The 27536-nt window shown below is 40.4% G+C and overlaps 1 protein-coding gene across 2 annotated transcripts in view; it reads left to right on the top strand.

The window, feature by feature from the left end:
• The window catches only part of Ppp3ca (protein phosphatase 3 catalytic subunit alpha), a 287711-nt gene that overhangs the window by 127870 nt on the left and 132305 nt on the right, over positions 1 to 27536 (top strand). For both annotated transcript variants that reach the window (XM_051185440.1, XM_051185441.1), the window contains exon 2: positions 10445 to 10645. In XM_051185440.1, coding sequence (XP_051041397.1) covers positions 10445 to 10645 — 201 coding nt within the window. The remainder of the gene's footprint in view (positions 1 to 10444; positions 10646 to 27536) is intronic.

The raw sequence follows: 27536 nt of genomic DNA, 5'->3' as shown, positions 1-27536 counted from the left end.
CTTATTCCAGGCCACTGTTCCTTTTGATTTCATGTGCTGAAATGCCCTCTCCCTAATTTTGTAGACTGAGAGGCATGGATTTTGTCATGCGGACCGTTGTCCATTTCTAGGCATGGGCCAGTAATGTGGGTCCATGGGGTGGGGAGAAGAGGGCTTCTGAAGGAAGAGCAACAGTCATGCTTTGTGCTGGAAGGAACGTTAGTAAACTACAGGGCAGGCATCACGCACGCTGCAGCCTCTCCTGTTGTGTTTGTGGTCACTTTATCCTGAAGATATTCTGTGTATGCAGTTCATTGCTAACCGTAGTCACTTCTACACTCAATCATGCTGATTTCTCCTCTCCCGTTTAGCACAGGAGTTATGCTGTTATGTTCATCACATCATGCCTGTTAGAGTGACATGCACACTGTGGTTCTGAGCTGCGTTGGACTCTGCATCTCATAGAGAGTTCTTCATTAGTCATTAGTTTGTAAGATGTGGACTCTGTCTGATTTGTGACAGGTAGCCTGTCCCGCAGGTACAAAAATGTCCTTGAGTTACTTCTGAAATGTTGGGGTCCTGAGAAAGAATTAGTTTATTATGGTTCAGATATTTAAACTTCAGTAATGAGCCTGTATTGATAAAAATCTTACTAAGGAGGGAAATGTTTGCCACTTGAAATATTTGAAATGCCTTTTAAAGTTCTGGGTGGTGGCACTTTGGGAGCAAATTTTTGAAAGCACAGGAGTACAGTTTACTGATACCAAATCATAGTTATGATTAATGTGTTCATTTTATGTCCTATATAGGAGACACTAGATTTTACCAGCAACCATGCCTTTCCATATCAATTCCCAACCCATGTGCCTTTTCCTGCCTCCCTTTTTGATGTTTTAATCTATTGCTCACATACTGTGTTATCTTTGGTGTGACCCTTCATCCATCCCTCTGTGTGGCATAGATAGTCTCTGTCTTTTAATGGGTTCTTTAAGAAACATGAACTAAATGACAGTTTCAGTTTCTGAGATGTTTTGACATTTGACTATTGACTATCATTTCTTAAAGTTACTTTCAGATTTGAACAAAGTTACATTTTGTTTCAGTTTACACATATTGTGTGGTAGTACCACAGGATTGTGGGTGAGGTAAGGAGAGAAATCCATTCACCATTTCATTTATGAAAAACACATTGGCTGAATATCAGACATCAAAGCTGAACTAGATACACAGATTTTATTGTGAATCCTTCTACTTAAATATTTGTATGTTTTCTAAGCATGGATGGCCTACTGATTCCTTGGCTAACTCCTTTGTGTTACTTATAAATTTTCACATGGCATTATAATTTCCAGCACTCTGTTTCTTTCAGAGTTTTTTTTTTTTTGTATAGGATTTACCTGCACATGGCTAGTAGTGTCGACAGTTAAAATTTTACCCGGAAACTTCCTACATTTGGTTTATATCCATTAAAAAGTCCTAATGTTTCAATCTGTCTATGCATACAAATGAGAGAGTTGAGGCCTCCTGAGGACTTTGTGCTTCTCATATGAGTGAGGGTTCTTAGACATAGTCAGGATACAGTGGATGAGAAAAGGGTTAGTCACACAACTAAAGCAGTATAAGCACTACTAATATGGAGGTGTCCTTAAGGACTTGTGTTTTCTTGCAAGCTGCTATAGAGCCTCTTGGGAGGAGGGTTGGCCAAGGCAAGGTAAGAGGGAATCAGGTTCACTTGGGGATTTAGCTCTGTGCTTGTCTCTCTGGAGAGTGATTTGAGGCAAACTATTTCAATCCCTTTGTCCCTGTGAAGTTCTATCTATGATGGTTTTATTTATGAAAGTTTTTTTTTTCTTTTATGTAAAAGTTGTAAGTAGGTGGCATCCTTAGAGTTGGTGTTACTATTTGGATATGTTTTTCAAGACCCTCTCAAAGAAAAGAAATGTTTTCATTAAAAAAAATGTGTATTTTTAGGTGTTTTAATCTTAGAGTATTAGGCCGGTGGGTGAGCATAATGGCATAGGGAATGCATGGTGTTCGAAATAACAAATCTGTGCACCCTGTGTAGGAATAGATTTTATTTTAACATCAGGTTGCAAAAAAAAAAAAAAAATGTGTGTGTTTTTATTTCAAAGATTTCTAAAGTTCATATTTATAAGATATTTTCATGTTAAAATTTACTATTTTCAACTTTAAGTGAAGTCACATATTGAGTTGAGGATTTCTGCCTTGTAAAGCTTGCTTTGGGTTACATCAAGCTTCGGAATCCCAGGAGTCCTTCATTTCTTAGGGGTAATTAGCATGCTCAAAGTGATTTACTCCTTTGTGAAATAAATTCACCTTGTCTTAAAGTACAGTTTCTTGTTTATTTCATGGCTTTGATATCCTCCTGTGACATATTTGTCTAAAGAAAAGGGAAAGCCTGAAACTAAATGTGCACACGCACGTGTGCGTGTGCTGTGCGTGTGAGTGTGTGTGTCTGCCACAATAAATTTGTTCAGGTCAGGGGACATTTCTGAGGACTTGCTTTTGTCATTCTACCATGGGGGTCCTGGTGTTTGTACTTAGGTCCTCTGGCTTAGTGGCATGTGCTGTTGCTTTCCCCAACCAGTCCACAGGCCCTAAAATAAACTAAATTAAAAGTTTCTCTCCCTGAATTCATGTCAGCACAGAGAACTTTTTGCATTCCTTTAAGTTTGATACTCCACAAATGAACATAAATATCATTTGCTAGAATAGTCTGTGATATTTTTTTCATTTAGTATTGAGATCCAATATAGCAGAGCTATCTCCTGAAATAAATGGATACACATATTAAACGTTTTAAAACTCACTGTAGCATAGGCTCATAAAAGCAACTTCTCAATTATACATCTTATTTTTAAAGAATCTAATTTATCTTCGGTCTTTATTAAAAGATTTGATATTCACTCAAAATTATTAAATTAGAAAAGCAAACCTGCGCGGTGCACTGGGACATTTTCATACATTTGTTATCGATGTATGTTCTTCTTTCCTTCCCCTTCCATTTCCCCTCTGCTGGTCCATTACTACCACAAGAGGATTGTTCTGTTTCACCCCATCTCTACTAAAGGATTGCTTGGAAAACATTGTAGAGTTGGGTTCAGTGTGTACTATGTACAATGTACAGTTTGTAAGCCAGAGGTAAAAGGGAAATGGCTTATCTCAATAAATGCCTTGAGTACCGTTGTACCCTTTTATGAACCCTTTTGAGATATTACATAAAGCCCCATTGTGTTGTATTTGATATCTATAACCAGGAAACCTGATGAAGGTCTTCAGTTTGCTGGAGAAGAGATCTGGACAGATGTACTTGACTGAATGTATTTTAAGTCTCAGGACCTGTGAATGGTCCTTTGAGGAAATGGTTGCAGAGGACCTTGTTAAGGATGAATAAGGTCAAAATAGCAGGAGGAATGAAAACCCCAGGTCATCACTAAGTTGAGTTTGATTTCAAGGTCTGTGAAGAAACTTTTTCTTTTTAATCTTAGGGAAGACTGGATGCGTAGGCATGTGTATATTGATTTGACAGACATTAGTTTCCCTAGTGAAAGCCTGATACTTTCAAGCCAGCTGAGTGAGTGATTCAAGCAGGGTCCTATTGAGTGCATTCCTATAGTTCTTGGAGTCCAGCTTTCTCCCCAGTCGTGATTTATCTTTGTGTCCATATACTCCGTACACAGATAAAGTGACAGTTGTCTAATGCTCTCTGTAAGCTAAGCCTGAAATCCTGAGAATCTCCCTTCACATCCCCTTCCATCCTTACTCTGATTAGGATCATATTTCATGTGGTGATGGTGTGTGTTGACAAGCACCAGAACTAAGTTCATGTACATTAACTGGCATTTTGTATTTTCAAATAGCCACACTTACCAAAGCTCACTATATTTTTGTCTTCAAACAGAACGTTTTAGTCCAGAGTCATCTAGAATTATTAGGTCACTATTTTTATACCTTCACAAGAGAAGGGACCCTTGTAATTCTTATTACTGTCTCTTGCCTTGCCTTGACTGGCCGTTTCTTCTTCAGTTTTGCTTTCAAGCAAACTAACTGCCTTCAGCAGAAGCTGCAATGCACACAGGGTGAGCTTTCCAGTCTGTGACAGACATTTCAGCTAGTTGACTCGCCTAGTAGGTAATGCCCCATACAGATTCTTATGAATGATTAAATAGTTACTATAATTTTCTCGTCAGAAGCAAGGGGATGCAACTCAACATATATTTACTTTGGAAGTTGCATTTCCCAAAGGCTACAATTTGTATCTAGGCTCAAAGATTAAGAAACATAAAAAAAAAAAAAAAACCAAAAATCAAAACAAAACAAAAAAACTAGTACAAATAAATCCAGTGTCTGGTTTGCATGTTTCTTAAAGAATGTCCTGTTTACAGGGTTTTTACAGGGTTGTTTATCAGATGTGTGGCTCAGGTTAAAGTGAAAAAGATAATAGCTGTTCAAGGTTAGACTCAAAGGTCACATGTGAGTGTAGTGCATCTGTTGTTTTATTACTGTCTGTGTCTGAGTTAGCTCTTGAAAAAGAGGTAGCTGGCTCTGAGAGCAACTTGGTTTTGTCATTTGCTTGGATTGATGACCGAACAAGTAGGAAATGTGGCCTGCCCTTCCCATGTCCCCTCAGATAGCCCTGTCTTTCTCTTCTGCCAGCCTTTGATTAGAACAGAGGTTGGTGGCATACACAGATGCCCACAAGATTGGCGTGCCAATCTAAGGAGGTCAGGCCAGAATGTGTTTTAAGTTGTGTTGGACATGCGATATCCTTAAGCTGTTTTCTTAGCATGCACTGACCTAAGTATCTTTGACAACCCTATTGCTGAGTCATCACATGAATTATGGGACGAGCGCTCTTGGTGTGCGTGTTCCGCTTTTAGAGAAGGATGAGACAAACATGTCTAGACTTGCAATGACATGTCACCTGCTTTCTTTGATCCACTGGTGTGGTGTTGTTGGCAGCAGGGGTGGGGGTGAGGAGACAATGGGAGCTAGCATTCTGTTTTTTGCTGATGGTGGAGACAGTGGGTCTCTAGCTGGTCCCCATGCTAATATTGCTGGGGATTCTCTTACCAAAAAAAGTACCACTGTCAGACTCTAAATTAGCTAAGTGCTCTGCATATGATTCCTGACCCTGAAAAGGAGGCAGAGCAAGAAGAAAGTACGTGAGAGAAACGAGTACAAATGCCTGTTTAGTGTTTGTGCATCTGGTGGCTGTATGTATAATTTTAAATGTTTTAGTAGCTCTGTTTTAAAAAGTAAGAAGAAATAGGGAGGATGGAGTTTAGCATTGAAGTATAGTTGTTATTAAATAATATCTTATTTTAATATTAAATACATAAAAGTGTTAGTAAGATATTACACACACACACACTCTCTCTCTCTTTCTCTCTCTCTCTCTCTCTCTCTCACACACACACACACACAGAGCTATCTTTTCCCTGCCATGATGGACTGCATCTGTTTGTATTTGTAATCCTAAATAATAAAACCTTTCTCCCTTAACTTGCTTTGCTAGGGTGTCTAAAATACATTCACACAAACGCACACTATATCTTCTAAATGCAAGGCTTATTGTAGATTTCCAACATGTCTTAGTTCTACTTTCCAACCACCTGTAACTATCAGTACCAAAGTAAGCAGTGCCCATCTCAAGGTCAAGAGACTGATGTAGAAATCCTAATGCTTTGATGACAGCACTGGTTTGACCACTGAGTAACCTTTTGATGATATTAGTGGGTCAATGATGAATGAACATTTTCTAGTTTGCTTTAACGTTCCCCCCCCCACCCTGCCCCAATGAAGGGTAACTGGTTAGCTTGGAGATGGGCCCTGTGCTTAGTAAGCATGGAAAATATCCTGGGTCGCTACAGTGAGTAGGTTCATATGTTCTATACATAAAAAGAAATAGAGCAGAAGTCTCAGGGATTTTGTTTTGTGATTTTTGCTTATGTGTGTGAAGCTGTGCATGTTTGTATGCCTCATCTGCAATGCATCACCTCCAAGAAGAGGGCATGGGATCCTCTGGAGCTGAAGTTGTAGACAGTTGTGCTGTGCTTAGTGTACATTCTGAGAACTGACCTCTGGTGCTCCAGATGAGCAGCAAGTGCTCTTAACTGCTGAGTTAGTCAGCTCTTCAATCCATCCTCAAGACTTCAGTGTGGGAGTGAAGGAGCAAGCAAGCCTGTTGCATTTAGGCCCTTTCTCCTTCGGGACTTTGTAGTGTTTGGGTTTTTAGGTGTGATACACTTACAGGCTAGAAAACAAGTCACTGGGCAGAATATTCTCTTAGATACATTATTCTCTCTTCACCATTTTATGACCTCTTCCTGATAGAAGTCCAGCAGCAGCAATCCATCCCTCCTTCCAGTGAAGTTGTTACCCTGACAGCAAATCTTAGTTCTTTCCTGTAGTGTAGTGGAAATCCCTTCAGGAGTGGGTGAAATGCCTCACACATGAGAAACAGGAAATGTAGGTACCTGGTTCAGACAAGAAGCAAGAGATCGTGGATGGTTGCTGATATCCAATAGTGGTTTGTTTAGGACCCAGTCCATTCCAAACTCAGGAAGAGACTGGTGGATACTTTTGGGGCATGGATGGTCCTTGTGATCGGAAGGACCCAGGACTCTGGGCACGCTTGCTACTGAATCTCCTGGCTTGGCATATTTATTGCTGGTGAATGTAAAACTAACCATAGTTTTCATTGATATCAATACTGAAAACACTTCTCCATATCAGACAGCTGAGCCCTGGTGGAATTAACAAAGGACAAGAAACCATTGTATGTTTGACCCTTGGATATGGGGTTACCAGGTGCCCTCCATCTGTGACAGGAGAACACAATCCCAGTCAACAAAATTGTCCTGGAAGCAATTTGTTTGTTTGTTTGTTTTGTTTTTCCAGACAAGATTTCTCTATATTGCTTTGGAGCCTGTCTTAGAACTAGCTCTGTAGACCAGGCTGGCCTCAGACTCACAGAGATCCATCTGCCTCTGCCTCGCAAGTGCTGTGACCAAAGGTGTATGCCACCAACACCTGGCCTGAAACAAATTTTATCTTAGTAATGAAAGAATTGCATCATCTACCATCCCATGGTTTACCTAGTGTCTGTCCTGGTATTACTTTAAAGAGAAAGCTGAGTGTTCTCATTTTTCTGTAGGATGTTTCTGAGAAGTACTGTAAGTTTATTCTATATTTAAGGCAATTTTAAGAAAATGGTCTCAGAAAGGCCCAGCTCAAATTGCAGCAGCTATTGATGAGTTTTAGTGGCATTCAGAAACTTCACTTCCGGTATGCCCCATTTCAGAGAAAGTAAGTGGCTGTGGTGCCTAGAGTAAAGGAAGGGAGGAGAACTACAAATTTGTTATGGTAAGCACAGTTGCTTGCACAATGAGTTAATGGGAAAAAGTATTTTCCAAGCACATGGAGTTCTTTGGTTCAAATAGTTTTTGCTCAGCATTTGGCACAGGTCTGCATGTAGGGCTCTAGGTGAAGAAAGAAAGCAAATAAATGTGACCTTTGTGAGGCTGGTATTTTTTTTTTTTTTCCTGTGAAGCCAAAAGGTGCACAAATACACAAATATTAGTCCACTCTTATTTTCATTCTGGAAAACTTCTCACTGGCCCCCAGCCACTGTGCACATCACTGTTGGCACTGGGGCAGCCCTGCTTGTCTCCTACAGGCCTGGCCATCTGTCTGACCTGCTGAGAGTCCTTCCAGCCACTTCAGCTTCCTCTCAGCCAATGGGAAATGGCTCTCCATCCTCTTCCTGTGGATACTGTTTGTTTGGACACAGCACCTAAAGCCCAGTGGATAATGGCACTTGCTGCCCAATCAGTGTAACCTGAGTTCTATCCCAGGAACCCATATGTAGGAAGGAACGATCCCACTCCACAAAGATGTCCTTCGACTTCCTAGCGTGCTTTGGCATCCACATGCTAGATGAAATAAAAATAAATTTGCAGTGGAGTATGGAAAATCCATTGTTGAATTAACTTGGGCCATGGCCACCAGGTCTGAGGTCGGAGAGAAAGTTAAATTTCGAAGAGGAGTGTGGCATAGGTTTTCTTCCTTTTGCTTCACCGTTGGATGTTGTGCAGTTTCCAAGTTGAATCCTTTGCTCTCCATTAGTTTAGTGAGGTCATCACTTTCATCTGCCCGACTGGTACTCTCCTTCCCTCCTGGGTGTGTCTCCATCTTGCCTGACAGCTTCCCAGAGCCATGTAAACCTCCACAATCGCCTAACTTCCACCTTGGGAAATGATACTTATTTTAAAAACCAGCTCTTGCCCTTACTCCAAGGATCTTTTTGAAGTCTCACCTTCTACACCCTTCCTTCTAACAGATGTCCCCTTGAGTTATGTCTCAGTAACATCAAGGAATGGACAGCATGATATCTGTACATCTCAAAACATACATTAAGTCTCAGGTTATAAAAGGTAGTTATTGCTGTGTGTTGTGGCACATACCTTTCACATTCAGGAGACAGAGGCAGGCAAATCTCTGTAGGTTTGAGACAGGTGTGGCTACATCGTGAGATGCTGGCTCAGGGGGAAAAAAATGTGGCCATTGAAATGTCTGTGTGATTTCTTTATGCCTGAATGTGTGCACTTATTTGAGTGCCTGTGGAGGGCAGAGTTCAACCTCTGCTGTCATTCCTTAGGAACTGGCCACCTTGTCATTTCAGATAGGAATTCTCTCACTGGTTGCAGTTTACGGCAGGACTGACTGGTAGGCCAGTGAACCCGAGGGATCCTCCCATGAAGTGCCTGTCTTCTGTTGGTGCTCTTGAGCAAAGGCAGGCTTTTTCCAGGCTCTGCTGGAACTATCTCCCTAGGCCTCCCCATTTTCCTAACAAACCTTTAAACAAGAAGTATTGGCAAGAGCCAAGAACCAAATGGCAACCAAAGTTCTAAACTCCATGACCTAATGTCTTCCTTTTCTCTTTTCTGTGAAGAATGATTATGCGCTGACATTCTGCTTTGTCTATTATACAACAGCCCAATATATCCCTTCAAAAATAAAAAACAAAACAAAGCAAAAGGCTATTCTGTCACAGGAAAACTTCATCTATGAGAAACTCCTCTCATCTCAGAATTTCAGTTCTGAAAAGTGATTTACTGATTGATTTTAATGAGTATGTGTTATCTTGAGTACTTTTTGGGGGAGCTGTGTAGTTTAATCATTAACATGTGTATCCTGGCATAGGACTGCCCAGGTTGAAGTCAGTGAGTTTATGCATAAATCAGTAGGTGATTATCTTGGGCAAAGTGCTTAATACTCTTGAACCTCAGGTTTCCCCCCACGCCTTAATGTTCTGGGGACTAAATGAGTTTATACATAACGGCATGTACATATGCTTTCCTCGTCTACAGTCTTCCCATTGTGTCTGATTTTATTACCTATGCAACGCCTGGTTGCAATGGTTAGTTGCCATTCTTGCTATTTAATTAGTATAAGACTCTGAAGATAGATCTAATCCCACTGTACAGGTGAGGTAACTGAAAGCAGAGGAGGTTATTTAACCTTCCCAAGGTCATAGAGCTGAGAGTTTAGAGCTAAGGTTTATACCCATGTTCACTGGGCTGGACACAAAAGCCTCCTGATCACCTATGGAGTCTGTCACTGACTCCTAATTGCCTCAAGACTGTCAACTGGATGTAACCATTGGACTGTTCATTTACTGTTTTTTTTTTCTTTTTACTCTTCCTTTCCTTCCTCCCTCCCTGCCTCCCTTCCTCCCTCCCTCTCTCCTTCCCTACTTTCTTTGCCTCCCCAGGGCTGGAATTTCCAGCACATAGCACCATTTTTCATGGTCTTTTGGAAATGGGTATTGGGGATTGAACTAGGGTCTTCAAGTTTGTGTGGCAAATGCATTTGTTTTGGGCTGAATTGTTGACATAATTTCAAATGCAAAACTCTACCTTCTTGTTCACATTTCAGTGCATTCTGTGTCTTTTGCTTTAAAAGCTCTGTTGTTTCCTATAATGGTGGGAAGTAGGGCTCAGACTCAGAGATGTGACTTCAGTTGGAACAAACTTGTTGAGTTGACTTATTCCTCGCAATGGTTCCAGCAGAGCAGAACCATCTTTGCCAGGGTGGATTACAAGCGGATGTTTAGTATCCATTTCCACTTATGGAATTAGTGATTGCCTAACAGGACGTTTTCTCCTTAAATATTAAATAAACTTAACCAGGATCATCCATGTGTAAACAACAGTACTGACTGGGAAGACACATCAGCCCCTTTTCCATGGCCACCAATCATTTCTAGGATTTCTGAAAGAAGGAAGTCTTTAATTCTTGATGGACCCTGGTTGCATTTTAATTTTTGAACGTGTTGACTACAGCGTTAGCTGGTTAGTGATGGAGTAGTTACTCAGTGGTTGCTGTCTGTTGTGGATGTGTTTTGGTTAACGTAACCTTTTGACTTTTCTCCTTTCAGCTGTTCCGTTCCCGCCAAGTCACCGGCTGACAGCGAAGGAAGTGTTTGATAATGATGGGAAACCTCGAGTGGATATCTTGAAAGCACATCTCATGAAGGAGGGCAGGCTGGAAGAAAGTGTTGCATTGAGAATAATAACAGAGGGTGCTTCTATTCTTCGACAGGAAAAAAACTTGCTGGATATCGATGCCCCAGTCACAGGTAAGGCCAAGCGTGGAGGCCACTCTACACCTACACCTACCACTGTAGATAGCAGTAGGTCAAAGGTCCTTGCTGGCATCCACACTGCTGGCACAGTGTGTCATCATTGCATGCATGGTAAGCAGTACCCAAGCTCTGTATGCAGCTGCAAAAGGTCCCTTTAAAAGACAAGCTCCACCCACTCCCACTCTCTTTGTGTGGTTTCTCTGAGAGGCAGACAGATGTCCATCTTTCTCTTCTTCTCTCCCTCTTCTCTTTTCTCTGTCTCTGTCTCTTCTCTCCTATTTCCCTTCCCCACTCTAGTCCCTTCCCCCAATAAAACTCCCTTCCCATGGCATGTTTGTCCATCACTGCCAAAGGTCCCCCTCATGTGGCATAGTATAAAAGTGCTACCCACTCATGAGCCTTCAGACACCTCGCACATCCTCTGCTTTTACCATTGAGTCTGGGCATTCTTAAGGGATTAAGGATATCGTCTGTGCATAGAAATATTTTCATTTTCACCAATTGTCTACAAAATTGAGTTACCGTGATCTCAAAAGTAATGTGCTACATCGTTGCTGCAGATATAATTAATTGACAGTGTTTGTCAACAGAAACCCTGTGGTATCGTGGCGAGGTTAGACAAAGTGTCCTCAGCATCCTGCAGAGGTGGTGTCCATGTCTAAGTGAAGCAGAGTGAATGGGTGCTCTGAGGATGAACCCAAGGCTGATGATCCCCTCATCAGTACCTGAGAACTTGTTAAAATGTAGATTCTCAGCTCTGCCCTGAAACTGTTGAATCAGAGTCCTTGGGCTCAGCCCCAGCGTTCTGTGTTTTCATTAAGTGTCCTGGTCCACATTAAAGTGGAGGAAGGACAGACTGGACTTGACCAAGGAGGCCAGAGGCTAGGTGGCCTTTTTCCTGTTTTGTTTGTTCTCTCTCTCTCTCTCTCTCTCTCTCTCTCTCTCTCTCTCTCTCTCTGTGTGTGTGTGTGTGTGTGTGTGTGTGTGGTGTGTGTGTGTGTGTGTGTGTGTGTGTGAGTGAGGGTGGGGATGGTTACTTCCTAAATGGGTGTGTTCTGTCACTGTTCTTACAAAGATAAGTATTTTGTTTTAAGCATGCTACTTTTGTGTCTTAAGCATTAAAACTTATAAACAGAGTATCTCATACCTAGAGAATGCAATCTGTTTATGGAGTCTGCTGAGAGTATAGGCTTTTATTTTAATTGAAGCTGAAAATGTTTATTTATTTTTTTAATATTTTTAACTCCGCAAGGGAAAGCATTTCAATGTAGACTATTTGAAAGAAAAGAGACGTTGAAAGAGTCTCATATGTGCTTGTGTTTTTGATCTGGGTATTCAGTGCTTTTGCTATTGTTCTTGAAGTACGTATTTGAATATGACTATTAGGAGAGTGGTATGTGTCCTTGAGTATCAGAATAGACCTTTGAAGACTGCAAAGTCGTCAAGGGTAATCTAGTCCAGAGAAGTGGGCATCACCCACAGTTTAGTTTTGGTTAGCAGTTCCAGTGTTGACCCAGGTCTCAATTAAACAGCAGAAAGCAACATTTCTGTTGGGACTCACCCTGTACCAGGCCATTGTCACTAAATCAAGCCACAAACCTGTGGACAGCAGAGGAAGCCCTAGTTTCCACATTATCAGATGGAGTCCTGTATTATCTCCTCCTAATGATGCAAGGACATAATGGTGCTTGGCTGTCACCAGGGATGAAACCCTAAAAATAAAACGAAAGAAAATTAGTAGTTAAATACTAGTTAAGTGTCCACAGAAGCAAAATTATCTCAAAACTTGACTACAATTGCCTTCTTACATTAATGATGATGTGTAAGCATTAGATAATGTATTTATGATTATATTTATTTGTTACCAATAAGAATAAATGGCATAATATTTTATTAGCTTATCCCCCCCCACCCTTCACATGACAGTGTGCAGCTTCCAAAAGAAGATTTCATGTTAAATTCACTAATGAGCCCAGTAGGTGTTAATGGAGGTGATAATTATACATATATCTAGAAAGAAATAGAAAATAAATGTTTAAGGTAATGTATTTTGTGGAGTGGCCCAGTCATCTCTGTTCTGTTAGCTTGCCCTGGAAGAAGACACAGGAAGACTGTGGAAGAACTGGGCTCATGTGGTTTTATCCCTGAGCCATATCTTGTGTGTAGTCTAAGGATGGCTACTCCTTGATTCCATAAAGAACACACCTGGCTCTTATGAAGATGTGTGGAAATCACGAAACAATTACCTGCAACTTTATCTGAGGGGAAAGAAGCCTGTAGTCAGCAGGACATAGTTTTGTCTTAGAGGTATGATTGCACTTTGTGATGAATGCAGAATCTTTTAAGAAAGACCAGCAGGTATCTTGGTAGGGGTCACTACTCCATTTTTCTGTATATATAAAGATAAAATATTAGTGACAAAGAGAATGGGCAAAAAGGATTTATTGTAACATTTAGGTAAAGGGGAGAAACGATTTTATGTTTATTTCACTAGAATGCTAATGTCTTTGTCTGTCTAGGCAGCTATACAGAATTATCTAAAACCAACTCATTTATAAGCAACAGACATCTATTTCTCATAGTACCAGTGGCTGAGAATCTGATGTTGGCAGATTTAATGTCCCCTGGTTAGGGCCTGTTCCCTGGTTCACACACAATGGCTTCTCCTGTGTCTGTACATGGGAGAAGCTTGGGGGCGGGCTCCTTAGTCCATAGACACTGAGTCCATTCACAAGGGTTGTAGAGTCCCTTTCATGAAACCTTCCTGAGTCTCTCACTTGGGTATTAGATTTCCACACAGGAATCTGGGGGAGACCTCAGGGTTCAGACCACAGCAGCTACAGTGTGGAACAAAGTCCCACACATGACTTTCTGAACATAAGCTTAGACATGGGCACGCTGGAAAGGAAAAGCAGAACATACTGATCAAGAAAATCCTGAAGCTTTTCTTAATGTTTTGGAGTAAAAGTGAAATAGCCACAACTTGGAATATAGACTCCTCCCAAATCTGAAGCCGTCTGTGTAACAGGGCCATCCAAATATTCAAGGAACCATACATGTCAGATTTCAGATTTTTTAATTAGGGATATTTAACTTGTCAAGTCCCTGTTAGTACTCCAAAGTTGGGAAAGCATCTCCCACCAAGTCCTCTGGAAAGTGGGGTCCTGAGCCTTGACTTAAGACCTTGGTAATGTTGTATGGTATCTGGTTGTTGTATTCTGAGATTTTACTTTATTTGGACAGCTGAGCCGGTCAGATATTTATATTTTAACTTAGAGTTTATTTGTTTGGATAATTGAATCAGCAAAGTACATTTAGTTTATACTTGAAAACTTTCAAGATAAAGTATCCTTTATATGATTCTGATTACCACTATAAATGACAATATGTGAAAGAATTCAGAGAAGAAAGGAGAGAATATAAGGGGCCAGGACTAGGCAGTGGAGATCTGGGAAGAAAGATGAAGTTGATGTAAATATGTTTTGGGGAGACAAAGGCCTGAAGTCTGACTTTAGGGCGTTTGTTTTTCATTTTTCTTATGTTCACATATATGTGATTGTGGGGTATGTATATTCTGCATGTTTATGAGTACTAGGGTGTGCATGCATGCAGTTCCACATTAAGTAGAGAAGGTCAATAGGAACTCAAAACAAAGCAAATGGTAAATATTGTATATAGTGTTTGCTGGCCTTTCACTTTCTTGCGTCTCTTTAGTGCTTTTTATTAATTAAAAAGCATTTTCTGTGTAGAATAGAGTGGTTCTTACACCCACTACAATCTACTCATGGTTTGCTTATTGGTGTTGAACCCCAGAACTACTGGTGTCCTGGTAATTGGCAATCTGGATATTCATCCGTGTGTGTGTGTGTGTGTGTGTGTGTGTGTGTGTGTGTGTGTGTGTGTGTGTGTGTGTGTGTGTGTGTATGATTAAACATATATCATATATATAATAATGATTAAATACACCATGGTTTGTGCTTATTTGCTACTTCTTCTTTTAAAATGTTGTACATTGTATTTTGAGGAAGTCAGAAGTGACAGGAAGCATCCTGCTGTGTTGTGTCTTCCTGAAGGCTGCCCTTTTGACTGGGGACTTCTGAAAGCAATCAAGCTTTCTTCTGTGATTTCCCAAGCTAGACAAGGGGAATGGCAGGCATGAAAGCAGCTCTACCCTTTTCTCTACACCAAACTGTCTGATCAGAAATGAAAACTCCCAATTCTGCAGATAAATTCTGAAGAGTATATTTTCTTGCCGAGGCATTTGAGGACGAAAATCACTTTTCCTTGGACTTCTTAAAAGTTGGGTTGCATTTTATGGCTGTTCCTTTGCAAATATATACAGATTTAGCATGACTACTCAGTGTGGACATTCAACATGATAGTTATTTATGGGGCATATACCTCTGGTATCCATGATGTGGAATGCATACTTGTGAGTAAGGGCTGGTTGCCACCTTCCAAGGACACAGACTATTGCAGGAAACAATGCTTACCCAAAGATAGACACATCAAAGCACTGATTAAACTAAAGGCCTTGACCTACATTTGTAAGTATAGCTAACTCAACGTTCAAACTCTTTCTAATGTTCTAAATAGAAGTAGTTTCAGAGACACTGTCCACTGATTTTTTTTTTTTTTTTGAGCTAAAACAAGAAAAGGGAAAAAAAAAACACACAAGCAAACAATAAATAAATAGAAAAGAAAAGAAAAACAGCTAAGTGGGACCTACCTTATGGTAGATCTGGACTAGACCTCTTGAGAAGTCTAGAACTGTCAGGGTGTCACCTTTTTCCACACCACAGGTAGGTGCTACTCTGTAAGTTGTTAAGAGCTGCGGCAGAGGAGTCTGATAATGTTGAAGGTGCCAGAAAAAAGAACGCAGGAAGATCTTAGAAAGTGTAGCGGGTTATGTTTTATTTCATCCCTATATCATTTCCTTATACAAAAAAGCTGCAGAATAGAGTCCTGGCTAGCACTTAACAGCATAAACTGATACAGATCTTTTTTTGTTTTGTGGCCAGGTATGTTCACGGAGACTTGAAGTTCGAGTTGTGTAGGCAAGGGGTAGAGGTGTAGAATGATCTGGGTCAGTGCCTTTGTATGAGCAGCAGGAAGGTGGCCAGCAAGAGATGTGTTGGAACAGGGTTCGTAATCCCAAATGAGAATGAAGGGAGGGTAGGGGAGAATTATTGGGAAAGAGTAGTCAGGCACCCTTCCTGCTCTTCCAAGGAGCTCTGATTTTGGCAGAGGAGGGAAGATGGCTCTGATTTTTATTACAGAGCCTTTTAAAGAGTGGTTGTTTATGTTGACTTTCAAACTAATATTTAATTTGTGTTTTACAAACAAGTACCCATAAAAGGCCTCTTGACTGAGGTTAGATCGTTCCTGGCGAGACCCAGTGTACTGCATTTCTTCTAGGGGGCCTTATGTTCCCGTTTTCCCCTATGAGGTAGAGTACTTTTCCTTTGTAGAGCAGAGGCAGGGCAGGAGCTTTAGCTTCTGCTGAGCAGTATTTAGAACCTGGTTTCTGAGCTGGGGCTGAGGGGATAGGCCAGTATCATCTGGGGGAACTGCTCATCTGTCTGCTTTGTGTGCTTCCTGCAGTGGGGGATTTGTCCTGTGCAGGTCAGGATTCCCTCAGTGGCTAGGCCTGCCATTTAGCATGTCAGGCAGTTGCCAGGAGAAACCTCTGGCTCCCTTCCTGGATGTGAGTGGACCTGGGGCCAAGTTTAAGGTCATGGTATCCCTTCCTTTGAAGCAGCTGACGTCAATTAGAATTCCCCTTGCCTGGGACTCTGGGGAGAGCTAAGTGCAGCTTAGATTCCTAGTGAGACCTAAAAGATCAGTGTTTATTCTTCCCCTACTATCGTTTGTCACCATGAAGCAGCATGTACTTAGTTTACATGGGGACAGACTATTACCTCTGAGGCTTTCTGCCCATTTGCAGATTCAGTGGCCAAATTCTCAGGGCTCTCTTTGCAGCCCTAAGCCTACTCTTGGTATCAGGCCCAGTGCAGGCAAGTCAGTTTAGTTCTGGTCTGGCCTGTGGGGGTGGCGCGTGCTTGCAAACGCACGTGCGCGCGCGCACACGCATGCACACACACACACACACACACACACACACACACACACACACACACACACAGTTGCTGGTAAAGTCTATTTGCCCATCTTTTCATTTCTTGGTCTTGCACAGTTGACCTTCTGTTGAACAAATGAAAAAGAGGTACTGAAAGAAACGCGGTTAGCATTTCCAAATGGGAACACGGATCAAAGTCAGCCACTGGCCCCCATAAAGCAAATGCTTTCAGGGGTTCTAAATATGGAAAAGAGACTTTGTGTATGTAAGGGTCATAATGCTGCTCCGGAGAAGGAGCTGTGTGGAGAGGCCTGGTTTAAATAATGGTCTGGGGTCTCGTGGCTGAAGACCTAGCCTTGCCCAGCACTTGTCGGCATGTCTCAGCTTCACAGTTGCCCTGCACTGTGAATGTCCTTCCACTTTAGAAGAGCTTTAATGGAAATACTTGGCTGGTTTGCACGTAGTAAATTATAATAACAGCATAATGGAAACATATGGGATTCCCAGGGTGTATATTTCTGTGTATGTCAGTCATTTCAATATTTAAACAGCAGTTAAATATCAATAATTTAAACAGCAGGTATCCTTTTCTTCCTGTTCCCTACTTCTGACTTTTTTTCCTCAAATTTATTAATCTTGGTCTTAATGCAGTAATTTAGAAGTTTGACCTATTGTGTTAATTTAATACTATAACTTAGAAGTCTTTTCTATTTTTTAAAAAGAGATCTCTTTTTAAATTTGTGTATGTGTAAATGTACATGTTATGTGAAATTGTGTGTGTGTGTGTGCTCCTGTGTGCAAGTGTGTGTGTGTGTGTGTGTGTGTGTGTGTGTGTGTGTGCGCGCACATGCGCTTTCTACCATCTGCAGGTGCCTGCAGAGGCCAGGAAAAGACATCAGGTCCCTTGGAGCTGGATTTATAGGGCCACCTGTTATGGGTGCTGGGAAAGAAACTGATGTCCTATGGATGAACGACCAGCATGTGCCATTTTCCCAACACCAGAGGTCATTAAAAAAAAAAAAAAATCTATAGGTTAATTAGTGACTTAGTAGGAAAGAGATAAATATTAAAATTTGGAGCAACCGCTTTCATGCTTTAAACTTGTTTTTATCAGATATGTTTTTAAATGTATAATATAGATTTTGTATCTGCTGAACTGTGTTTTACTTATATCTGACCTTGCATTTCTCTTAGCTGCAAGGGAAATCAGGAAGCTCCTTTATCCTTTTGAAAGATATGGTGGTGTCATGAATGAAGCTGTGATTGAGAGTTTTTTCTTTTTTATTGGGCAGGAAATGTTTGCCTAACAAATTAATAAGTTCAAATGAAAATGGATTAGGTAAGGGGCTTGGTTTGTTAAAGAATAAGAGTAAAACCAGCCTTTTAAAGTGTCAGTTACATTATTATTGAGAGACGTTTGTGCAAAATGGGGTGATGTTTGGATTTTACCAAAGGGAAAAGAAATAAGAGGTATGTATATTAGGATTTGTCTTCTCCCCATAGTAAAATAATAAAATGAAGAGTACAAAACAAAAACAAAAAATAAATCAACAAATATTAACAAATATTTCTGCATGTCTCATGAAAACACAAATATCTTGTCTGAGAGACACCATTCATGTGGGTATGTCCTGGCTTTCATTGCATCTTGGGGGTTGAGGTCCTTCTGTATTTTGTTAGCAACATCATTGAGTCACCATTGCCTTGTGATGGGGCACAGAGAGCAGTTTGAGAGCTTTGTTAGTCTTTCAGGGAAGGTGCAAGAGCTTTAAATAAACCCTGTATGCTTTTGTATATGTTAAACCTAAAGAACTTAAAGGATCCCTGTACCTAAAGGGACCCTGTAACAGTTCCTCCTGCCTTGCATGTGTGTGTGTGTGTGTGTGTGTGTGTGTGTGTGTGTGTAAATCTATATCTAGAAGATACACAGAGATAAAAAGTATTACTTTGTGACTTTTAACATATGATAATGACATAGAATTCAACTTAAAATATTTTTGGATAAGCAGGAGTATGCTGATTTTAAGATGATGGTGAACACACCCAGAGACTAATCATGTCCTTTCCAGGGAATTCTAACATTCTCTTTACTATTCTGAATGAGGTCTCTAAGCTGCTTACATGGGAACTGTTTGACTCAGTTTTACTGTCTAATTAGTTTCTCTGTGGTTCATCTCTGCCCATGTGACACCAGGGCCCGTGCCAGTCCAGGAGACAAGTCTGTCATTGAATTCCTGCAGGTCTAGGGTTTGGTCCTCAGGGCTCTGTGACTGAGTGAAGCTTGCCCTGCTGCCTTCTCTCTGGAAGCTTCCTTGTTGTTTTCTTAATACTCTCAGCTTCTGAAGGAACAATTGTTTAATTTGCAATCATAAAATTCTTTGAGAGAATAATAGGATTACTGGGGAAGGAAATAATACAAAAATAAGTCAAGTGTGCGATGAGTTTTTCTTTGGGGTCCATTCTTTTTCTACTTAAATCTTTTTTTTTTCAATTAATATGCAATGCATTGATATCATTATGGCATTTTCAAACAAGTGTGTGTTCTGAGATTGCTCTTTGCCCTTCACAACCCCAACTGGCCCGATCTCGTCTTATATTCAGCCCCAGTCTCTTTACCTCTTTCCTGCCATGTGTGTCCTTTGGCCTTCCTTCTGCCCTTCTTCAACATCTACTTTTATTCCTTTGGTATCTTTTCAAACCTGCCTGAACTTATCTATGTGTTATATGTGATTACATATGCATATACTCATACCCATTCAATATGCATATATATCTATATATAGACATACATTCCATATAGGTGGGTATAAGATATATATATATATATAATATATGTATATATACATGTGCATATATATGTTTATATAACACTATATATATATGTATATATATATGTATTACATTATAGGCTAGGATTTATACATAAGAGAGAATATGCTTTTTTTTGTCTTCTTGAATTTGGGTCACCAAATTTGTATATGAGCTCCTATGTAAGAATGAACATTAATATGATCATTTTATTTATGCTACCTGTCTTGTCAGCATCATACTTTTTTTGTTACATTTGAGATAGTATTTTTCTTAAAGAAAGTGTTTCTTTGGTTTCCTTTGGATTTTGTGCTGAGTGTTAGAAATTCTGATATTTAAAATTCCCTTTGGGGATCCCTGAGATGGTTCAGCAGGTATGGGCTCTTTCTGCCAAGAATGACCACTTGAGTCTTATCCCTGGGAGCCCACGTGGTGAAAGGAGAGAACTTCCCTATACTCCTCCCATATTCCTATCACACACACACACACACACACACACACACACACAATTTAATAATGAGTATACACGCCTACTTTTAATACATGGACCTAATTCCACTTTAGAAGGTGCCCTGTAGGGAAGGCTGATCTGTGAGTTTGCCATCTGATCTGTTTTCCATCTGTGGCTTGCACACAGTAGGTTTAGCTGAGTCTTGCCTTCAGAAGTCCTTGTCTCTTATTGCTTACAAAGGAGAAATGACTGAAATGACATAGAGTCGTTTACTTCCCATTTCAAACAAAGGAGCTTTTACTGTCCATTTCCCCTTTCTCAGAGTGATAGACACATTTGCTCTGGTATTCTGTAAAGTAATAATCTGATTCTTTAACTTAAGGCACAGCTAAACAACAACAAAAACACCCTAACTGGGCCTTATCTACCATCATCGTAACCCACAGAGCATGTCCTCTGAGCAAGCGACTCACTTCACAGCCTAAGAAGTGCTGCCCAGGGCTCGTGTTCATGGTGGGACCACGTATGCCACCATTCTGAAGCAGCTTGCTCAATAAATAGAAAGGTGAAATGGCCTTTTAAATTTCCAGCTAATGCTCCCATTGTTTGGCCGTTGTCGGGAGTGGCAGCTGTGCTCACATCACTGGTGGTGTGGATATGCAGAACCATCTTTCAGGTCCAGTAAAGTATGTTTTCATCTAGTGTGCACATTTAGATATTATGTGGTAAATGAGCAATGATCAGATAGTCTCAATCCCGAAACAAAGGTTTTGTTTCTTTTAAATTCTCTTAGCACGTTCTAAACATTAGTCTCCAATGTCTTCAAAGGCGAGGGGGTGGGGCTTAGCTTAGCCTTAACTTATTAAATATATGTCAAACTAGGTTAAAGTTAGCAAATTGTCTTCATTGTTGATATAAAATAACTCTCCTTGAGGTTGAGACTTTCAGTTAAGGAAACAGTAAAGTTCCCCCCCCCCAACCATTTTTCTTCTCTTTGGCCAAACAGTTTGTGGCCAGTTACATTATTACTGTAGTTATGTAGACATAACATAATCTGGTACTCACGCATTAAACTGGCTGAGCCAGTTCATCACAAATGTGTGTTGGTTTGTGTCTTTGTTTTTGGTTCTCCGAGACAGGGTTTTTCTGGAGCTTTGGAGCCTGTCCTGGAACTCGCTCTCTAGACCAGGCTGGCCTCAAACTCACAGAGATCTGTTTGCCTCTGCCTCCTGAGTGCTGGGAGTAAAGGGTATGGTGGGGTCAGAGTAAGACATGAGATTCCATCACTGTGGTGCAGATCACCTGTTGTGTCTTAGCTAATGACAACATGAAACTGTAGTTTCACCCTGCCCAGCAAGGTGTCTGGGCAAGCCATCGATTATTCTAGTTCACTAGTTGCTGGCAGTGTACCACAGTCACTCCACCCGTCTGCTTCCTACTCCGTTCAGTGGAGAGCCTTCTCACACTGGCAGCCTCGGTTTAGTGAAAGGGCGTGGCTGTAGCAGGGGCAGAGTGAATGGCCACCAGGAACTTCTTTCTTACTGTTAGAGCTGCTTTTATTGTGCCATCGCGCGGTTTTGTCCTCCTGCTTAGTGACTTGCAGTATCAGCCATTTGAACAATAGCATGGATTTTAGAATTTCTTATTGATACAAGGACAGACCAAGAGGACTGAGTGAAGGGGGGAGGCATAGGTAGGTTCTTGAGGTTCTTAGGCCACAGCTGAGTTAATTTTAGTGATTTTAGTAAAAATTTAGTAAGAAAAAAATGAAATTTTCATCAGCATTGATCATCATGAGAACATCAGTTTAAAGGAAGAAAATGAAAAATAAACTACAAAATATTAACTGATGAATATTTTCAAATCACAAGTAACTAACTAAACATGCGAAAGTTTTAGGAATCTATGGTCAAAACAGTGATTCTTTTGATAGCTGACACCATTGTGATACGAATACACTTTATTTTCCAAATTTGGTGATGGACTTTTTTAAAATAGTCGTTTGTAGAACCATCAATGCAGTGTGTATTCCCTGGATTTTACATGTTCAGTTGTATGTAGCTTTCTTGTTCTTGAGTCAGAATGGCATAGATTTCCTCAGGAATCAAACACAATTTGGAGATGGTTTACTCTGTATCTTTTCTTTTCTAACTTTTTGCTGATTATGGATTTTGCATCATGTGTCCCAATCCCATTTATCTGCCCACCCCTTAGACTTTGCTCTTCCAATCCCTACCCTAAAATGGAAAAAAAATAAAAAATAAAAAATAAAAATCTCATCACGGTGTATCCTCTAGTCCATCTTTTTTTTTTTTTTTTTTTTTTGCAAGTATGCATTGCAGAGAGTCACTGGTCTGGTTTGAGGCCTCTAGTTTCTGCTACACTATAGATACTGGGCCCTCTCTGGGACTCCTCTAGGATATCCAGTTGTTACCCTGTGTCATGGAGATCCTGCAGCTTTGGATCAGTCTCTTCATTTGCTTCAGGCAATCACAGATGCGGTAGATGTTGGGGAGGACCAAGTCATAGCCCTGGTTATGGACCTGGGTGGTAGCTGGCTTGGTCAACCTGCCAGTTCCACCTTATCCTTATTGCTGAGGCAAGCTCTCCAGCACCACACTGGCTAGCTAACTCTATGCTGTAAACATCAAAGGGTGGGGTGGTTCTCCTGTTCTCACACCTGGGGATGAGGGAGCTGCTCTATTGTGTTTCCCAGGTGAGGTTCAGGGCCCATTCTCCCAAGTGCTGTAGCAGGTGAGAGGTAAGGCTAGTTCTTCCAATCTCATGTCCTGGAGCCCACTCTACTGCCTTACGTTATGTCATCGGTGGATAGGGGCAAGGGGGTGCATTTTCCCCCTCACCCATACCACCACATGACAGACTGGGGGATGAGGTCACCCCTTCTGCTCTGATAACCACAGGGCCAGCTCACCAGCACCCCTGCCAATGGGCAGCTCTAGTGTTTGAGCTTACCAGGTGAGGTGCAGGGCCCACTCTCCCGGGTGCTACAGCCCGTGTAGCTCCAGCAGGGCCAGCTCCAAGCTCGGGCTGTCTTTATAATAATATCTTTGTTGGTTTTAAGATATGTCAGTAAGTCTTTGAATAAGATAATATTATACAAATATCAGAAGTCCAATTGGAAAAAATAAATTGTAGGCTAAGAGATTGTGTGTCAAAATAATGTATATTGATTGACCTCCAATATGCTTTCATTCTTTTCTCTGCTGTGGAGCAGTATGAACCATTTTCAGATAATAGCTGATATTTCAGGTTCTATTTTAAACAATGAATGAACCAAATATTAGCTCACTAGGTGTCCATTTTTATACATGTGAAAATTAGGACACATGTCTATTTCCAAGGACAAGTAATATTTTAAAGGTAAATTCAGACCCCACATGACCAGCATGACCTTAACTTAAGGTCCAGAGCTATAACATGGAGGAGACATGGGACTCAATTTCAAAGCAAACCTGAAATTCTCTGAGTAACTCTTGGTGCAACTCAGCCATCTAGTGAAAGGAGGGTTCCAGACTGGATTTCCTCTTTCCTTCCCCCAAAATTTCCATTAAATAATATTTGTTGGAAAACATTATTGTGTGTCTGTCTCCTCCCTCCCCCTCAAAATCAATTAATGAAATATTTTTTTAGCGTGCAAAACAAGGCCTGGGGATTTGGTTCAGTGGGTGAAGATGCAGAAGCCTGATGACACAAGTTTGATCTTAGGAATCCACATGAAAAGCTGGGTGCTGTGGCACATATCTGTCTTCCCAGCATTCCTATGGCAGAGTGAAGGGTACAGATAGAATTACTCACAAGCTTACAGGCCAGGAGCTTGGAGTATAAAGCACAACAGGAAAGAGTAAAGAAACCCTGCCCAAAAAGATGTCAACTTTTGTGTTCTGTCTTCACACATCACCAAATAGAAAGAATTTGCATAAAGAAAGGGGGTAGTGCATTGCCCATGATGATTGCATAGTGCAAATTTTAATAGTTTATAACCTAAATTGTAAATTGTGTTCTATAATAGTTTTAACAAGTGTTTACGGTATTCATATTTAGTTTGGATGTATGTATACTTGAAGTACTTGTTTGATTTTAAGATGTCAAGAAGAGTTAAGATAAACGTAATTTTTGGATTACCTTTTCCATAGAGGACACCTTGAAATGCTGTTCCATCAGACTGAGTTGAGTGTATGCTGTTGTTGTTTCTCAATGTATATTCTCTAGGTCTTAACTTTTCTAACCTGTTCATAGGGTTGCTCACCTGAAGGCTGAGTGTGGGCCAAGCCTACTTTTGTAGCTATCCATAGCAGATGAGCTAAGTTTCAGTTCAGGGAATTCAAGCAAAAATCACACACATTACTTTGAGAATATGCAGCTAAGCAAAATTAAAATGCATTTTCCGTCTCCCTTTCCCTTTCTTGCCAATATATTTAGAATGATAGAAGCTGAAGATGCCATTCTGGTCATGAATCAGATGTTATACATTCAGTAGACTTTAGACACTGACACAGATAGTCTCAGATTTGCATATGAGCCACCGCACCCAAGTTACTGTTGATCCAAATAAATGATGTTTTTAAAATACATACTTAAGCCCACTTTTATCTTGGGTTTTGTTGTAAATTCCAGAGCCAGTATTCTAGCTCAAATTAAAGTCACTGATATCTTCCCTATAAATGTTTAGATTCCTACCCATCAATGCCTATAGCAAGTACCTGCTACAAACCCACTGGTTTCCAGAGGGAAAACACTCTATTATCCATTTATTGAAGAATGACTATGTCAGGAAATTTCCCTATTCTTGGTAAATATCCTTCCCCTTGATATGAACTCTATATCCATTTTCAAGAACAAGCTTAACTCTTATGTCATCTGGGACTTCCTGGAACCCTCATATAGCAAGCTCTACCCTAGTTCCCAATGCGTTTTAGTATGTATGCCCATATTTTTTTTAACGCTTCTCTTCTGACATTTTGTCTCTTAACCTGGCCGGAAGTTCCTGGGAGGAAATCCCTGTCAGCAAAACCTCACAAAGTAAACTTCCTCAACTATCCCTGTGCCACGTCTGTGAAACACTTAAGGATTTGATTTCACATCTGGGTTTATTGGTTTGAAAACTTAGAGGTCTTAAAAATACTTTCTTGAATTATTTTTCTGTGAGGAAAGATTCATTGTCTCAGAAGTACAGAAAAGCCCAATCATAGCTCCCTGTGATTACTTGTGATGAGTAAATAATTATATCACATAATATTTCAACATACATTTTAAGTTTTTTCCCATGCAATTTTTCACTCTTTATTTTGATTTTGATAGCCTAATGATTGTAATTGATAGCATCCCTATTGTGTTGTTCACATTATTGTCTTACCCTTTATATATGTCTTCTTGTAATTTCTTATGTAAAGATTTGACATCTTGCTTGCATGTCACGCCTGGGCCCATTAATAATTACCAAATGCTCATAGAATTGTAAGCGATTTTATTTTCTCTAAGCTTTGCATTGCAATATATATATCCTTTATGTCAAAAAGTAATTGTGTGTTTCTTTTATTTGTTGAATACGATTATTTTAAAGCAGTCAAGCTGTAAAGGATGAGGGGTTGTGGATGATGGGGGCTCTTTATTACATATTTTTGTCAGATCCTCTGAGATCATTGATTACAGGTTTTTGAGAACTGAAACCTGCAAAAGTAATTTGCATAATGCAGATCTTCAACTTTAATCTCCCTAACGTAATTTTTAAGATTTTATTTAAAAAAAATTTATGGTGTTTAAAGAGATGTCTCAGCAACTAAGAAGGCTTCCTGTTTGTCAGAGGACCTTAGCTGGGTTCCCAACATCCACACTGGGTGACTCACAACTGCCCGTGACTCCAGCTTCAGGGGACCTGATACCCTCATCTGGCCTTCGCCAAGTACTTACGTGCATATATCCCCAAACAAGGACACACACATAAACCCATGGAAATAAAACATTTAGGAAAGAATATGTGTTTCTTTCCAAAATTAATTATGAAAACTTTTACTTATTTGGAGTATATTATTTTTTAAAACCTTAGAAAATTTGGGAGACTTTTTTTTTTAAATTATCCTCAGACTTTTTGACAGGCAATTTGATATTTCCTCTGCTACTTAATTCTATCCATTTAGCAGCCATTGATGAATACCCCAAGTACAATAGGTCAGATGTGGAAAAGAAGATGTATTTTCAATGTTAATTAACACATTCTCAGTGTAACCAATAGCAGCTCATAACTGGGGGGGGGCAGCATTTTCTTCTAGTCATCATTTCTTAATAAATAGAGGGTGGGGAGCCCCTCCAGTGTGGATTGTTTTTATCTGTACCATGTCTTCATAAAAATGATTTATGTGTGTAGGTTTTCAGTAATTTTGTATCAGAATGGACTCCAGTGATGTTTCCATAAGTGAATATGGGGAAACATCCAAAATTAGCATTAGTGTAGGACCATTCAGATGTCAAGGGTTTTAATGAAGCCAACATGCTAGTGGAGTGTTTTTGTAAACCTGCAGGAACGTTTAGAACAAATGGACACTATGGACTGACAAATAAAAATGATTAAAATTTTTCTTCATTTTCATATTTGAATCATTCACCCTGAAACAGGCACTGTGCTATGCACACCCACTGTGTGGCATCATGATGCCTGGAGGTGACGTGTCCTCTAATCTTGCAGGACACGGCAAAGACCTGGGTCAGAGCCCAGGTGACAGGGGAAGCAGATGTTCATCTTGTGTGCACTTCCCTCCTTCTGTAGCCAGGGTTCTGTGGTCTGCCCAGGAACTCCATGAATGACTTCAGCAAGAAGTGGATCTGATGTTGACTTGAGCTCCTTTAGTTGAGCAGTAGATTTTGGAAGAGGGTAAGGTAGAGATGGGATAGTTACCTTTTCTCAGACATGTGGTGAGGTCATTGACAGGATTTAGGTTTGATTCTGAAACTTGTTTTGATTTTCCCAGAGACCTTCACTGGGAAGTAAATTGCCCTGTAAGAATGTGAGATGTCCTGCACTTGAATCTACCAAGGGATCAATTTCAGAGATAGTTGAGAAAAGGGAAGATGAATATTGAGGTGCAGGGGCAAATATAATGAAGCTATTTATAAGATTATGGATGGCCAAACTTCTCAGATTTCTCAAAGTAACAAATCTGTAGAAACTAAGCAGGTATTAAAATAATAATAATAATAATTCCAGTGGCTAGAAATGACCAGAGTACCAGTTCAGAGAGTGACGAAAGGGTTTGTGACAGTGACCCATGCATGGTTATACTTCAAGATAGGACTTTAAAGGACAATGAGAACACCTCAGGTCATATAAAGGAGAACCACAGGACCTGGCTGGCAGGTTTAATGTCGGATTTAATGATGGCTAGATCAATAGTCTTTCCTAGAAAGGGGCCGGCGATAAAATGACACTGGTAATGCTAGCCTTTGTTTGGGTAGACGAGTAGGTCTGGAGGGTGGAGCATAGGTAAAGGTCCAGTTTGGAATGATGGGGAGAAAGACAGGAAGGGGTGGAGCAA

The sequence above is a fragment of the Phodopus roborovskii genome, unplaced genomic scaffold (assembly GCF_943737965.1).
Source record: "Phodopus roborovskii unplaced genomic scaffold, PHOROB, whole genome shotgun sequence".
In the NCBI taxonomy this organism is placed as follows: domain Eukaryota; kingdom Metazoa; phylum Chordata; class Mammalia; order Rodentia; family Cricetidae; genus Phodopus; species Phodopus roborovskii.
The sequence above is the reverse complement of the archived record's forward strand: the minus strand, read 5'-3'. Positions and strand labels throughout refer to the sequence as shown.